This window comes from Heterocephalus glaber, unplaced genomic scaffold, assembly GCF_053883595.1.
Source record: "Heterocephalus glaber isolate CG9 unplaced genomic scaffold, H.glaber_assembly_v1.0 deba00001733, whole genome shotgun sequence".
Classification (NCBI taxonomy): domain Eukaryota; kingdom Metazoa; phylum Chordata; class Mammalia; order Rodentia; family Bathyergidae; genus Heterocephalus; species Heterocephalus glaber.
The window spans coordinates 7455970-7469212 of record NW_028258444.1 but is presented as its reverse complement, the minus strand read 5'-3'; the positions used below and the strand labels follow the sequence as shown (position 1 = coordinate 7469212).

The 13243-nt window shown below is 33.2% G+C and overlaps 1 protein-coding gene across 8 annotated transcripts in view; it reads left to right on the top strand.

Annotated features, from left to right (window-relative positions):
- The window catches only part of Cpne8 (copine 8), a 236302-nt gene that overhangs the window by 174802 nt on the left and 48257 nt on the right, over nt 1–13243 (top strand). For all 8 annotated transcript variants that reach the window (XM_087200025.1, XM_004855010.4, XM_021236528.2 and 5 more), the window contains 3 exons: nt 2621–2696; nt 7921–7974; nt 8945–9006. In XM_087200025.1, coding sequence (XP_087056151.1) covers nt 2621–2696; nt 7921–7974; nt 8945–9006 — 192 coding nt within the window. The remainder of the gene's footprint in view (nt 1–2620; nt 2697–7920; nt 7975–8944; nt 9007–13243) is intronic.

The window sequence follows — 13243 nt, the reverse complement described above, 5'->3', positions numbered from 1 at the left end:
AAAAGGATAGTGTTGCATCTATATTACATGCAAATATCGTTTTTTATTTGAAATAAACATTTTGAACAAGATTCAAAACAGGTAGCAAATGCTTTATTTTATTTTCCATGTATTTATGCCCTATTTTATTCTAAAATGAATCCAAGGCAGCTTTTTGAAATGCATATAATAACATAATAATGTATGTGAGAAAACCTAAACAAAGGTGTAATAAGAATTAGAAACTCAAAAAGTCTTCACAGGATTGCATATTAAGAGATATTTTGCTGGAGATTGATCACAAATTTGGTTCTAAGCTCTCAACTAATTCAGAAGAGAACTCTGCATTCATGATGAACAGAGATCTTTCAGAATAGAAAACCCAAGTTAGCCACAGAAACACTGATTTCTAGCATTGAGACCAAAGAGTTTGTACCCTGATGTTCATTACTCAATTCTGTAGAGAATAATAAATGTAATAACAAAATAGAACCAAGTGTCAAGTGTCAGTGAACTTATTGTTAGTTCCACAGTAACTAAGACATAGGCACATCAAAGTACAGTTTGCAATTGGACAGAATACATAATATGTTCTTGAGTCTTTATTGAGTAATTGCATTTATCTGAAACCAGTAAATGACTCTTTCTTACACCAAGTTTTGGATACATGTTAAATGGCAAAAATCTAATGATAACAATTAAGAGGTGAACATTTGATTTAAACAGTTAACCTGAAACTCTGTAGAATTACCACAGTCCATAAACCAAGGGCTGAAGTGACCCAGGCATTTTTAAGGTCTCTATATTAGGCTGTCACCGCTGCTGCAGTGAGCTCAGGGTTAAATAAGACTTTTTCACATCTGTCTACATCAAAGTGTTTTTTGAAGTGCTTCAGTGAACATTTATCTCAGTAATTATTAAGATATTTGAAACTTGCATTGCAGTAGAAGAGGATGGATTCTAAAACAGAACCTCTGTAACCTAGAGAGCTTATAATTTCAGTGAAAGATATCATTGGTATTAAATGGCACTTCTGAAGGTTAAAGGAAATTGTTTTATTTTTCTTGATTGAAGCCATGTTAGTAAATGTCCTAAGAAATGTATTCAAAGTAGTGTGTAACACTATTGTACTGTTTTGTAATTGCCACGTGTAACTTAAAATGTGAGTTTTATCAGCTGGGTTTATAAGTACAAATATATTGCAATCTTAATCCTGTTTCCTTTACATTTTCATGTGTGTATATCTGCTTCAGAAAGTTCAATCTAGAAGAGGGTGTTGATGTAAAAAGAAGAAAAAAGGTTACTTTAAAGGAAATGAGATAATAGGTTATTCTGAGCCACATAGGAGTGAGTGACCATAGCCCAGGAATATTGATTCAAGTTGCTCTAAATGGAATGTTCCACGTTGAGGAGGTTACATGAGCTTCTATAGTCACAGAACAAAAGAAAGTAATAATATAATCTAGCACTTTCATGGGTAGGAGGATCAGGTAGGTAGGCTACAGCAAAGCAGAGGAAAATTATTCTATAAGATTCAAATGTTGTCTTACAGCATTCTTAGCCTTAGGATTGATAGAGGCTGGAGGTCTGCTAAACTTAGTGATACATTCCCAGAGTATCTATTAGTCACAAGAATATTAAGCCAAATACAAAAATTAGGGTACATGGCTATTAAGGGGCTTAGGATGGCTCACAATAATTTTGGTGAGAGATCTATAATATTCCATCTTCCCAGTCACAGCCAAGAGCAAGCAGTCTGCAGGATGCAGCTTCTTCAGGAGAACTTAAATTCACAAATTCAGAGTGATATTAATGTAAAGAAGAATGTCTCATATAAAGTATTATGATGTATTTAGAAAAGATTTTAGATAAGGGAGAATTGGGAGGCTGGATATCAAAAGGATTTGTATCCCAAAAACGTTTTGAACACATTTTCTTATGGCAGAAACTCTACTAAAATTAATAGCAACTATTTTTTTCCCACCCAAATCTCATCTTTAGAAATCGTATTTCAGCTGGCTAAACACAATTTATCTTTTGCTTATTACTGGTCATCAGGTGTTTGGAAGGGTCATTGCTTTTCAGTGATTCATAACTAAACACTAAGCCTGGGTAAAGGTTTGCAGGAATGTCAGTTTATATGACAACGAATGGCTTGTTTTTGTGAAACAAATAGCTGAGCATGAAGTTTATGTTACAAACAGCTACTAGTAACATCCTTATGTTTGTTACTTTACTCTTACCCTCTACATCTTCTTTCTTTCACCATTGCACCGATACCAGCATTTGCATTAATTTCTCAGTAGTTTGGGTAAAACTTAATGAAATAAGTATTTAGATAAGGTAAATGTCATGTTTTTGAAGTATGAGTTATTAAATCAAATGTACCTATTTGAAATATTAATTTTGGTGGGTAAGTTAAATATTTGAATATTGATAAAATAGAATTGTGTACTCATAATTTTGGTTAACGAAAGAACAATTACATTATATATTGGTCTCTTAAAATATGAACATTATATTCATAAAGATATTGACCTTTCTTCATAATGATTAAATTATACCTTTCTAAAAAGCTTTAACTTATAACTGACAAATGTATGAATTTAATAGTTCATGCTTTTTTTCTCCTTAATTCTAGTCATGATTTCATTGGGGAATTTACAACAAGCTATAGGGAACTTTCTAGAGGACAGTCGCAATTCAATGTGTATGAGGTAAGAGACATTTTACTTCTGTTTTTGTCTACAGTAAGTTTAGCATGGGGGTATAGTTCATTGGTAGAGTCCTTGCTAGATGTATGAGATAGAATAAGCCAATTTATGATTTAAAATATGGCTTTTGCAAAGGATGACAACCGACGATTGGCTAAGTTCCCTCTCTCTGCACCTCTTTGTCTCTCATATCAATAGAGGAATATAGGAATTTTAAAATTTATTGAGCTAACTTGTTTCTTAGAATAAATGATATTATTTGCCTTCAGAGTTATATAGTGTTTTAAATCTATTTTGAGAGATTGTTAATTCTTGCCTATGAAACTTTTTCTTACTTAAAAATTCAATATGGATTCATGGTTATTTTTTCTTAAGGGTCAGCCTCTGTCTTTGGTTTCTTGCCAACCTATCCCCCACCTGCTTCCTAATTAAAAGAAAAAAAAAGAAGAAAACATGTATTTCACTTGTGTCAGTATGGGTTATTTTAAATAAACTGTGGTCTGAGCACTTTCACTATTATTTAGATAGAGGCTGAAGAGACTGACAGGGTAATATGCAATCATTAGAGAAATTTAAGTTATTAAAGCAAACACACACACACACACACACACACACACTGTAGTTATTTCTGCCTTAAAGCACCTTGCTAGTTAATCACTAGATATGTATTGAGCATGTATTATATTTTAGCATGTTAACCTTGGAGCTACATTATCTGTATATTCTTTATAGCTTTTTAAATTAATGTATATGCATAGCAAAAGAGAATGTCTTAATATTTAATCAGTGATGGGAATTCTTCCCTGCCAGTTTGACGCAAAAATTGTCCAGAAAGTGAAGGAATCTCCGATTCTGCCACCTTCTTACTGGGCTAAAGTAGTTGTACTCCATTCACACATCATCATTCATTCATTCTCTTATTAAAATATTTATTAGGTGTCTTCTGTACTCCATGTTCTTTGTATCCCCAGAGGGGATACAGAGATGTTTAAAAATTTGAGTATGTCATGGAAGAGAGAAACATGTCAAATGTATTTAGTGTAGCTTGTAGGGTGGTCTGTGCTCTGAACAGTAGTATACTTACTAAGCTATGCAATTATTACAGCAGGACCAATCTCAGCCCGAGAAAGCTTCTCAAAGACAAAGATAGAGTAATAAATCAATCTCTTCTATCTGGGTTTTTCAAGGAATAAATATCAAAACTCTAAACAGATGATGAAAGAAAATAAGACAGTTTGTAAATATGTAAATGCTTGCTTCCTTCACCTGTCCTCAAGGCTGAGGAGAAACACAGAATCGTATCAGTTCTCCTTGCTCTTAGGGGTCATCTGTGCTAATCTTCACATGACCCTATAGAGGTCAATCACTTTGATCATCCTTAGCTTGTATAAAATTTTCTAATTTTTGCTTTCAGTCAGTTCCTGTTCTCTCTTGTCCAGTAAACCTTGCTTAATGAGGATACTGGTGCCACATGCCACACCTGATAGGATAACAAAGATGGTTAATAATGATAGTTCTCTATTATTTGTGCCATAACTTCAAAAGTGAATGTCTTCTTAATACAGATAATTACCAAGAGACAACATCAGTCTGAAGAAAATTGGGTGGGGGTAATTATTATGTATTATGAACAAGAAGTTTAGGATTTCAGTGGACAGTGCCCCAATACACTGGAAATATCATTTTCTACACTCATGATCTTGGCAGCAATCAAAGTGTTTTTCAGCAATTATTTCTTCCAGTAGTCTTTCTGCTCCATTCTCCCTCCCCTTTCTTTATTACGTATATGTTATTTGTCCTCATAGTGTCTCACGGGTATCTTAGGTTTTGTTTAGTTTTCTTTCTTTTTTCTTTTTGTTCCTCAAGCTGCAGAATCTCAGTTGACCGATCTTCAAGTTTACTAATTATTTCTTATTCCCCCTCAAATGTTCTATTGAGCTCTCTTTTGTATTTTCCATTATAGTTATTGTGATTTTCAAGTTGAGAATTTTTATCTGGCACTTTTTTTGTGTGTCAGTGCACTTATTGATGGTTTCTGTTTGTTAAGACACTGTACTTTACGTCTTTGTGCTTGGTCTCTTTTAATTTTTTGAACCTATGTATAATAGGTGATTCAAAGCCCCCACTTTCTTTGCCCATTTTGTCCTGATATATCAGAATGCCTGAAGACTACTTATTTTCAAATGATAGTTTCAACAACCATCTCTGACCAAAAAAGCTTAACTAAACCAAAACGAGTAATTTATAAGGAACAGAAATTTAATTCTCATCATTCTAGGGACTGGAAAGGCCAAGATCAAGGCATCGCCAGCTGGTGAGGGAGTCTTCATATGTAGGAAAGTGCAAAGCAAGGGAGAAATAGCTCCTGTTTGATGCCCTTTATAGGGACATCTAATTCCACTGACCAGGAGGAGCGTTCTCAGGGCTAAATCATCTCTTGAAGACCTCCCTTCATACTGTCACACTGACAAAAACTTGAAATTTGGAAGGGACGATTTAAACCGTGGGACCCGTCTTTCCCAGAGTTTGTGTTTGTTTAGTGACTTTCTTGGACTAATCCTCTGAAGTATGGATTATTTGTTGTGTGAGCTATTGACATCTTTGCTTCAGTAGCTTAGTGATCAGTATGAGATTTGTCATAATTTCCCTGTGCACCCCAATGGTGTAAAATTCTGCCTTAGCTTTCACTCTCGATTTGAGCAGAGACCTGAGGTCACCCAGAGATAAGGGATTAGGGCTACCTCAGGTCTTTCCCGTACACGTGTGCACCCTTCACAAGTACATGGCTTTCTAGATCCTCAACAACAAGCTAGAGCTATTCAAAGCCCTCTGGGACATCTCATTCCCCAGATCTTCTCTTTTGATTTTGTGTCAGCCTTTTACTTACCCAAATTTGTACCATCTCCTCTAAAGATATGATGTGTAACAATTGCCACTATTTTCAATAAATGCCTTAGAGTTTGGGCTTTTTCCACTGAACAAGGTTTGAATCAGGTCAAATAAAGACAAATCCAACCCACATTAATGGAACTTCTCCAGAGAATTTTCAAATAAGTCAGTTAATGATAGTTATCTGAAATAGGCACATTTTGATGAACTCCATACCCTTTCTGTTCCCTTCTGTGGCTTTTAGATTTCTCTTTTTCACAGCTAATATGGATGCAAGGCTGGCTTGTTTCCAGTGCTACAGAGGTAAAGAAAATAAGATTGGATAGGTCAAGATAAGTGCATAAAGTAAGATTCACACTTTTTCTTCCAGGAATGATCCTCAGGATTGCTACAAGCCCTTGAGCTTTTTTTGATTTTTGAAGGAAATTTGTTTTTGACATTTTTTTGTTCTTAACTGTCTTTTCTGTGGTTCTGAGGTTCTTACTCCCAAGGTTCTGAGGTTCTTTCTGAGATTCTTATTCCTCCATTCTAAAAGTGATTCCCTCTATATTTTTAGTGTTATAGATAATAAGTGCTACCATTCTGTATATGATCACCATTGACTGTTATATGAAGTGCTTTTTGTTGATTGAAACTGTCCTATGTGATCAGATAACAAATCATTAGGTTATCTAATAATAAAATTATATAACTTGAGATAACTTCTCTGACTGTAGTAATGATAATATTCTAGAAACCAAAGAAATTAATATGAACTATTTGAAAAATGTTTATGAAATTGTACTGCAATTTCACTCCTAAAATCCAGGAAAATCTTTCTTTTCCAAATGAAAGACTTAACATTGGATGGATGACTTTAGATAGCAACATGCTAAATACAAATTTTCAGAAAATATACCACTGAGCTTACTTTTTAAATTTTGATTTAATTTTTGTTATTCCTGGTTTCTCACATATTCTTAATTATTTTTGCTTCCCCAATAATTTTGAGGAACTGTTGAATTCCTCAAAATTCAGTATCAAACCTGACCTTTCTTCCCCAAGCAACTTCTCCATTGTTAATAGTATAATTTGAACTATTTACGTAATCTGAAAAATGTGTCTTATTGCTGAAGATGGCCCACATGCTGACCATTGTATGTTTCCCATATAAAATATGCTCAATCAGAATTTTCTGAAATTAATAATATAATTGTTATATTGAATGACTTACTAGATGCGTCATCAGTTTCCACCTTGTTTTCCACCTATACCTATCAAATCAAGCTTATGTCCCCAGTTCTTCTCATGAGTCATTACCAATGGCACTAGCTTATTTAATATTTCATTATTTTTACATACTTGGTTTAAGGTAGGACCTTAACTGTTACCTCCACTTGCTCTCCTTGAAACTCTGTCTGGCAGGTTGGTTATTTCATTGCCCCATTTAAACATCACTGAGTCACACCCAAACTCCCTAGCCTAGAATTGAGAAATTTCTTAATATAACTTCAGCCCACCTTTTAATCTCTTTCTGTGTACTTTCTACACCAACTAACCTGGACGTTGCTTTTTCCTTTTTTCCACAATGCTGTATTATTTATTAAAAGTTTAGTTTAAATCAATAAATCCTAGTTCAAGTAATGCTTATTCATAAATTCTTTCATCTTTCCCTGTCAAATGGTTCCTCCATGTTTTGGATTAAGATGAGCTGAAGAATTATCTCAAGGCACTTCCATATTTAATTCACCATGTTAGATTGACAAGTCTTGCTCATCTTACAGTCCTATATCCCCCAGTGTCTTGCGCAATGTAGGATTGTAATAATAGTTCCTCAAGGAACAAGTGGTGAAAACTTCGGTCTTAGGCACACAAATGTGACCTTATCAATTAGTATTAGCATTGGGTGGAAATTTCTAGCATTATAAAGCAGTACTGAGGTCAATAGGTCCCTTAAATATTCACACACTGGGTGATTTGCTGTATTAGTGTATTTAATCTAATAAATAAAATTTATATCTCTCAAATATACTTTTCTTTAGAAATCTATGATTTTTCTGCAAAGCAATGATTATTATTTAGGATTTTGGATGTCAGTGGTCTCTCAGATGAAGAACATGCTGATGGTAATAGGTAATCAGTCCTGAAGTGATTGATAAGAATATTACTGCTTTTTAAAAAGTAGGTACCAGGAACTTTTGCAGAGAAGTTTGGCCAAATGATCATGTAGGAGTCATACTGACTGGGGCCAGTGGTAAATGGTCACAATCATAAGAAGAGAAGGCAGCAAGTTGAACTGCATTATTGAAAAATTACACTGTAAAATCTAACTTTGTAACTGTTCTATTTGGTTTTTAAGGTGGTGAATCCTAAAAAGAAAGGAAAAAAGAAAAAATATATTAATTCTGGAACAGTAAGTCAAAATTTATAGTATTCAGTAAGGATCAAATTAATGAAGTACGTGTATACATTTTAATGAGACTAGAAACAACTAAACAATTAGTTTTGTTTCATCTAGGATTTTAATATGAATGATTCTAATAGAAATATTAGCTTAGGTGAGTTTGCATCTTTCCTGCTTTCCCGGGGTTTATAAGGACCTATAGTTTTCTTATGAACTCTTCATCCCATGGAATCAGAGTTCAGAGACTTAGGGAGACATGAAATTGCTTAAGTGGTAGTAAGATGTGATATTCTTCGTAGGCCGCACTTAACCACTAGGACTCATTTCATGGGATGTGAAAATGCTCTTAAAGTGCATTAAGATTTATGGAATGCCATCCTAAGTCAGTACAGGAGGGGCAGAGAGGAAAATATCTAAAATTGTGAAAAACCAGTATCATCCTATTTTGAGAAATAAATATCCTAAAGTAAATATCCTTAGTAAAATCTATGTTTTCATCATTTCCTTTTAAAGATTTTTATAAAGCAAGTCACTTGGTATATTAGATGGCCTTATTACAGAACGATGTCAAAAGCACACAGTTCTTCTTGTATGGCTTAGCTCACTGATTACAGGGTTTTTTTAAACTTTTAACCATTTTCCACCTCCCTTTCATCTTTCCTTTTATCTAAAATGGAAAATAACACTGTGTCCTTGTAGTTACTTTTTATGTTGTTCTTCAAAGAAAGTAAACTGGTCCCAAAACATAGTTCATTTATTATCATCATCATCATCATCACCATCATTATTTTGGTACCTTTCCTTCTGGTAACTTTAAGTGTAGGAACAATCAGTCCTAGCAGATTTTAATAAAGAATAATGTCTTCAGTGATATTCAAAATGCTAGGAAATATTTTCTCTCTAATAGAAAAAACTCCATTTGGGTTAAAATTGTACCAACATGTAATTCTGTTTCTCCCTCTTTACTTCTTTTTTTCAGGTAACTTTGCTCTCTTTCTTGGTGGAGACAGAAGTTTCTTTCCTTGACTACATTAAGGGAGGGTAAGTCACACTGTGAAATTTTTTCATTCTTTAAGCATTTCTTTGAACGTATATAGCAAATGGCAGTACAAGGAACCCAAGGTGCTGTCGGTCACCTTTCTGTATTTTGAAGGTATATCTACTCTACTTTGTTTCAGTTTTAAGCAAAAAAAAAACCAAAAAACAAATCCTTGTGTACCAAAGGCTTTGCTTTTGGTACAAATTATAACCAATCTCTAGCAAGAGAAAAAAAGTATTATATCATTAATAGTGGTAGATAAAGGTATAATGTACACTCTTATAGAATGTTTTCATTTGTCAAACACTTGAGACTTCTTAGAGGTACTTTTTATTCCTTTGAAAATAGTAGAAAAGCTTGAGGGCTTGAGTTAAATGTATATCAGAACAAAACCATAATGCAGAAATGTATGATGGTGAATATCATTTACTCGCTTTGTTGGCTCACAGGTAAAAATACATTTCAGAAAAAAAATGTTTGTGGTAGTCATTTTTAGAATTGTCCTGTGTCCAGACAAATCCTGTACTGGTAATGTCTTATAGACTCTTAGAACTTGGCCAAAATTTGAAGCAGTACCAATTGGCTCACAGCATATTCTGATTTGTTTGGTTTTATCTTACAATACAAATATTTATTTGTTTTTATTTTGTATTTATAATACACAGAAATGGTGGCAGGCAAATTTGACTGTTTAGTAATATCTTGAAGAGTAATAGTCAGAGATGTGACTCATGAAAACGTTTCCCTGATTGTGATTCATCATTTTTTTTTGCCAGTACTGATCCTTTGATAGAATGTCATCAGGCCCCAGAAATGGATAAGAACATGAGGATACCAAAGGCTGAAATAGTTCCCCTTCCCCTAAACAGTAGAGAGCTTGCTCCTTTTAAAATTTTTTGTTAAGGAAATGCAATATGCAAAAAACAATACCTGTAAAAATGGGAAGTCTATGGTATGCACAGGTATCTTTCAGTCTGCTACCTGAGGAAATGGTGGTTGTTTCAATAGAGTTGAAGGAAAAAGCACTAAGTAGAAAAAAATGTTTACCAACTCTTCTTTTATTCCAATATCTGTGCATATATGTGTTATTAGAAGATGGAAAAATAAAAAATTGAATTTTGCATACTGAATTTTACTGTATAGATAAAACTCTGTGATGGCTATAGATAATAAAATAGGATGAGACAAAAGACATCTTTTACCATACTCTTTATAAACTTAAAAAATTCTTAATATATCTGGCTATATTTTGCATGTTGAAATACTGAAGTTTTGAAGTACTATAAATTCTTTTCACCTGTTTTCTTCTGTGAATATTTGAAGTGTATTGTGTTGCGCATGTAAGAACTATAATGTGTTTTGCCATTGGTGCATGTATAGTAATATTTTGCTGTGTGTCTATCAGTAAACCAACTTTATTATTGGTTGTTCATGGTCTCCTTTTGAAAAGCTTCAGGGCTAATGAGAGAAACAGTGGGGTTTCTACAATACTCAGGACAAAGGTAGTGTTGACAGGTTGCACTGTCCTGTTTTGCTGTTGCCTGTGGCCACCAAGATTCATTTTCTTGGCTTCCAGACTTCCACTTGATGGCACTGCCTGTTCAGGAAGACTCGCTGTAGGCAGTGTGTAAACGGAGCCCCCACTTACAGAGCACACTTTGCTCCAGGCCTCACTTCCAGAGACTTTTATAGGAATGCAGTTTTGATTTGCAGTTGGAACCTGGGAAAGTGAAGTTTGAATTTTACTGCATAATAAATCTAACTGGACTTAAATTAATTTCCATAGACTCATTATTATAGTGGTCTACTTGGTCCACAGGCGATATGGTTCAGAATGTTCGAGGGATGCTTGAAATCATGGACAGTTCTGCACCCTGTATGTAGTGTACCTCTCCTGTCTATACATTCCTAGGATAAAGTTCATTTATACCTTAGGGATGTGGAGAGTATGAGAACAATAATTATTTATTATTAATAAAATAGAACAGATATAACACTACTCTATAATAAAATATGTTAGTTATTTCTGGAATTTTCCATTTAATCCTTTCTGCAGGTAATTGAAACTGCAAAGGGAAAAACTACAGATGAGTGGGGACTCTTGTATCTGAAAAGTTTACATTTATTAAAATATATTTACTAAATGTGTGTAATATATTTTAAATGTTATAATTATTCATTTACCTATCATTCACCAGTGTTTGTAGTATTTATTAGTAGAATATAGTTATTAGTATATTATCCCTTCCACAGTACACTCAAAATCAACAGCAATAATAATTTTATTGTGACTTGATGTGTATTTATGTATGTTTGTCCTGAAGGAGTTCCTCCTATAAGCAATTGGGAACAAATTTAAATTCTGATTTTTATTATTGATATAGCTCAGTGATCTACTCTATATTTTATATAAAAGGTAAATAATTTCATATATCTAGACTTCAGTTTCTGGGTTCACATGAATCTCATGTTCTAAAAGTTTGTTAGTAAAGGATGTAATTCCACTAGATCTTACAGCTCTTTTATGGACTTACCGATACCTTATTTTTCTTCACCCTGAAATAATTGTTTCTGTTCTTTCAGAAAGCTTACTGTAACCTATCAACTTACTGTGCAGCATAATTTGCATATAATGATTGCTAACATTTGCTGACCTCTTGTCACCTTCCAGACCCTGTGCTACATGCCACAAAGAAGCTCTGTCCTCCTTCTGTCTCCTCTACCCTTCTATTCAGCCCTTTCTTCTTCTCCCCTTTTCTTGCGTGAATCTTATTCACATTGATAATATTCTTCCAAAAACAATAACAACGAAGCTCATTTATTTATTGTGTTTACTTTTTGCTATTTGTACAACTACTATATATCATCTATTGCCACCAGTCACAATCCAGTTGGATTTACCTAGTCTGAGGAAAAGCAATGTCTTGGAATGCAGAATATACAAGAATTTTAATGTTAAATACGTGTGAAGTTTTAGACTTTATTTAACTGAGTTTGGGGGATTAATTAATGCTTCATAAAATACCTGATCGACTTTAAATATAAGAAATGATAGTGTTCCGTATTCATTTATTTTTTTTTTTAATTTCTTAATGTGAAAGTTTAGAGCATTAGAATTCAGAAACATGAACATTGAAATAATTGTAAAAGTAAGTGGCTACCAACATCTCACTCAGATATTTCAGTGAATGGTATTTTCTTGATAAATTTTTTACATATTTTCACTTGTTTTAGACATTATAATTCTTTTGGGTTTTATATCCTTGATATTAATAAACTTCAACTTCCAAGTAGATACATGTACTATAATGATTGAAAGCCAGATTAAAAATTATTTAATTACATCAAAATTTCAGTAAAATAACGATCTATCAAGTGAATATAATGAGTTTTACTCACTTCAAATTAGAACTAATTGTAGTACTTGGCAATTAATTATATATAGTTTCAAAAGTGGCTGTTATCTGGTGAATGACATTAGATGCTCATAGACCCTTTTGGCTTAGCAGACAGATTTTAAGTCTCTCAAAACTGAACAACAACAAAAAAATTCTGAAAACTGTTTGACACCTTAGTGATATATACCTAGAATGCTTCATAATGTTTTTTTAAATCACAGAATGCTTTTATTTTATTAATATTTATTTTCAGTTATTGTGGAAATAGGTATTGCAAGTCCCAAATTTTAAAATAGCTATTTTTTGTCTCACATTATAATGATAAAAAATGGTGAAAAGAAAAATTAGATGAAATGGAAAGCATTTTTAAGTTACAGTCCCCCATAGTCACACACTCTATGAATATCACAGTTAGAAACTTGATAGTCTTCCTTGTTTATTTCCTAACATCCATCACTGTTTTTTAGTGCAGGAATATGCACATATTTGGAGTTATATGTTTTGTTTCTTAACTATATTGTGTACATATGTTCCCACTTATATGTATCTACTTTGTTTCAACAAATTTCCATGTATGACTATGGATAATTTAGTTCTAAAATCTCCTGTTGATACATTTAGTATCCATTTTATAAAATTATGAACAAGGCTTCCATGTAAAGCCCAGATGCATAATATTTTGTATACTTCATAAGGCCTGTCTTCACTCACTGCCTAGAAATAATGTTGTTGGATTAAACAGTGTGCATATTTTATAAGTTGTTTTATGATTCTTAATTAATTGTACCACTGAAAGGCTATAATAATTTACTGTGTAGAAACGTTTGCTTACCATACCCTT